The sequence below is a fragment of the Myotis lucifugus genome, unplaced genomic scaffold, assembly GCF_000147115.1.
Source record: "Myotis lucifugus unplaced genomic scaffold, Myoluc2.0 scaffold_2, whole genome shotgun sequence".
Classification (NCBI taxonomy): Eukaryota; Metazoa; Chordata; class Mammalia; order Chiroptera; family Vespertilionidae; genus Myotis; species Myotis lucifugus.
In genome coordinates this window covers 3,925,823-3,928,466 of record NW_005871050.1, presented here as the reverse complement: position 1 = coordinate 3,928,466, position 2,644 = coordinate 3,925,823, and the positions used below count along the sequence as shown (strand labels likewise).

At 37.4% G+C, this 2,644-nt stretch overlaps 1 protein-coding gene across 1 annotated transcript in view; it reads left to right on the top strand.

Annotated features, from left to right (window-relative positions):
* ADGRG4 (adhesion G protein-coupled receptor G4) overlaps nucleotides 1-2,644 on the top strand; it is a 114,031-nt gene that overhangs the window by 88,961 nt on the left and 22,426 nt on the right. The window contains 1 exon segment of the mRNA XM_023757139.1: nucleotides 2,015-2,295. Within this exon segment, the coding sequence (XP_023612907.1) occupies nucleotides 2,015-2,295 (281 nt within the window).

The following is a 2,644-nucleotide window of genomic DNA, read 5'->3' as shown; positions in this document are numbered from 1 at the left end:
TCTATCTATCTATCTATCTATCTAACCATCTCTTTGATTCTTTCATGCATAGCCACAAGAGAGTAGCCATTTACTTTGCTCTATCTCTCTAGAACCTTCTTTTATAGGCCTGTAGATAGTTACCATGTAGTCCTTTAGACTGCAAGTCTCATTTCTGATTTTATTTACTTACCCATATCCATTTTCTTTAGCGTTGCCTCTCAAGTACTTTTTCACTATAGATTTTTCTCTCTCACTGGACTGGAATCAAAAGTAGGAGGCCTTGCCCCCCGCCCCCAGACTCCTCCATTTTTCATATTGAGATGACAGTTTCCAGAAGGTCAAAATTCTATTGCCCTTTCCAGCATATGCCTTCTAATCATAGTTCCTTGATATCCTTTCTTTCTCTTCCCTTTCTCTTCTCATCTCATCCTCCATCTTCCTTCCTTGACTGTTTTGTGACTTAAAGTCTAGCTAATTATCTAGCTAATGGTTATTCTTCAAAGAACAAAAGCAAAAGCAAAGCCAGAACAAAATCAATAACACTACCTCCGAAAACACCCCTTTCATATGTGAAGTGGTTAGTAAGAGGCAGAATGCTCTAAGAGCTTTTAAAATATATTTTTTTAAAGAAGCAACACAGGAATATGGCACAAAATTCAAGTGTACAAAAGGGTAGAGGATGAAAAATAAAACCCTCTTCCAGCCTCAACTACCCAGTTTCTCACCCTTGATGCAACTCTTATTATAATCAAATTTGTATAGATATTCTCTTGCACACTTTGTTAACCAAATGGTAGATAAACATTATTTGCTATTTAACAATATGTCTTGGAGATGATTTTCTATTCAAACATATAGTGCTGCCTCTTTTATGAGTTTCTATAGCTTTCTTTAATGTTGAAGATTATATTCAGGGAAGCTTAAGTATTAGATTCTATTAGGGAAATTAAATGTTTCCCCCCACTCCCTCCCAAGACACACAAACATACCCAAACTCACACACACAAAAAAATATCCACACCAGCATGAATAATATAAGCACAAGAGAATTTCCTGATTCTGAAAAAGAGGTCTCAGCTAATTTGATACATAGTTAAATTAGTGAAGCTTGTCTATGTTAAAAAATCAGAGGTAATACCACCAGTAATTGAAAATTTTATTATATGAAATATCTGTTCTTATGAATCACCAAATATTTATTTTTTAATAGAAATGGTAGAGCCATTAATCACCCCAGTGACTATTGTTGCCTCTGTAGACCAAACTGGTAGCTGTGGTGGGAAGTTTATTTATTTATTTTTAAAATATATTTTTATTTATTTCAGGTAGGAAGGAAGAGAGAGAGAGAGATAGAAACATCAATGATGGTAGAGAATCATTGATTGGCTGCCTCCTGCACACCCTCTGCTGGGGATGGAGCCCGCAACCTGGGCATGTTGCCCTTGACTGGAATCAAACCCAGGGCCCTTCAGTCCACAGTCCAATGTGCTATCCACTGAGCCAAATCCGGTAGGGCTGTGGTGGGAAGTTTAAAGTATACATCCTACTTTAAAGTAATACAACCAGAGCTGTTTCCTTTTTGTTGCATTTTCATTAACTCTGATAAGCTCATCACTGTTTGATATAACATTCAGAAAAGCCATTCATTGCTCATGTCCTTTTACTGTGATATTTATCCTGCAAATGAAAGCTCAGGTATGAGGGAAGGACCACTTGTGGAGGAAATACATCATTTGTTTTTATGCTGTTGAGGAAGAAAATCGCCTCGTCGGGAATTGGACTGAGAGGTTTCTATATGTAGGGCATAAAATCCTCTGGGATTTCTGGCTCAACACTGGAAAGAAACCTGGACTGTGGTTTAAGAGATTGAGATTTGATTTCCAGCTCTGCCCCTGTGAGTATGAGTGAGGTCTGTTAACTAGGTATTCTCAGATGGAATGAAATCAACTAGAGGATCTTTAGAGTCTCACTGAAAAATGTGAGTTTATATTTCTCTACCTCACAATGGTCTTCTCTGTTTTATCTCTTACAGTTGTTGGATTAAAGACAATTCTCTATTTTACATCTCAGTTGTGGCTTATTTTTGCCTCATATTTCTCATTAACTTCTCCATGTTCTGCATTGTTCTTGCTCAACTGAATTCCATAAAATCCCAAAGCCAGAAGACTCGGCAGAAGATGATCCTATATGACCTCAAAAGCACAACAAGCCTAACATTCTTACTTGGCCTCACCTGGGGGTTTGCCTTTTTTGCCTGGGGACCTGTGAGGATCCTTTTCTTGTATCTTTTTGCCATTTTTAATACTTTACAAGGTAATTTCTGCTTCTTTGTATTTTCTGTGTCTAGCTAGGCCTCCACCAAATCTTTTGCTGTATTGGAAAATAAGCTCATCTTTCATGAATTCAAGGGAAGGAAAGATACTCCAAGAGGTCTCTGCTGTCAATGAGTTGACATACAGCCATTGGAAACATTGGCTAGATGTTAGGACTTCATTAAATAGCCCAGTCTCTCTTTCCCAGGTTTAAAAAGAAGTTCAAATAGCTAACTCAACTCCAACTAGTTGGCAATGTCTATACAACACCAATTGGTATACCTCTATAGCAATATGTCAACACATGGTGCTGGTAATTGTACAGATTTACATTTGTGTGACATTTGAAG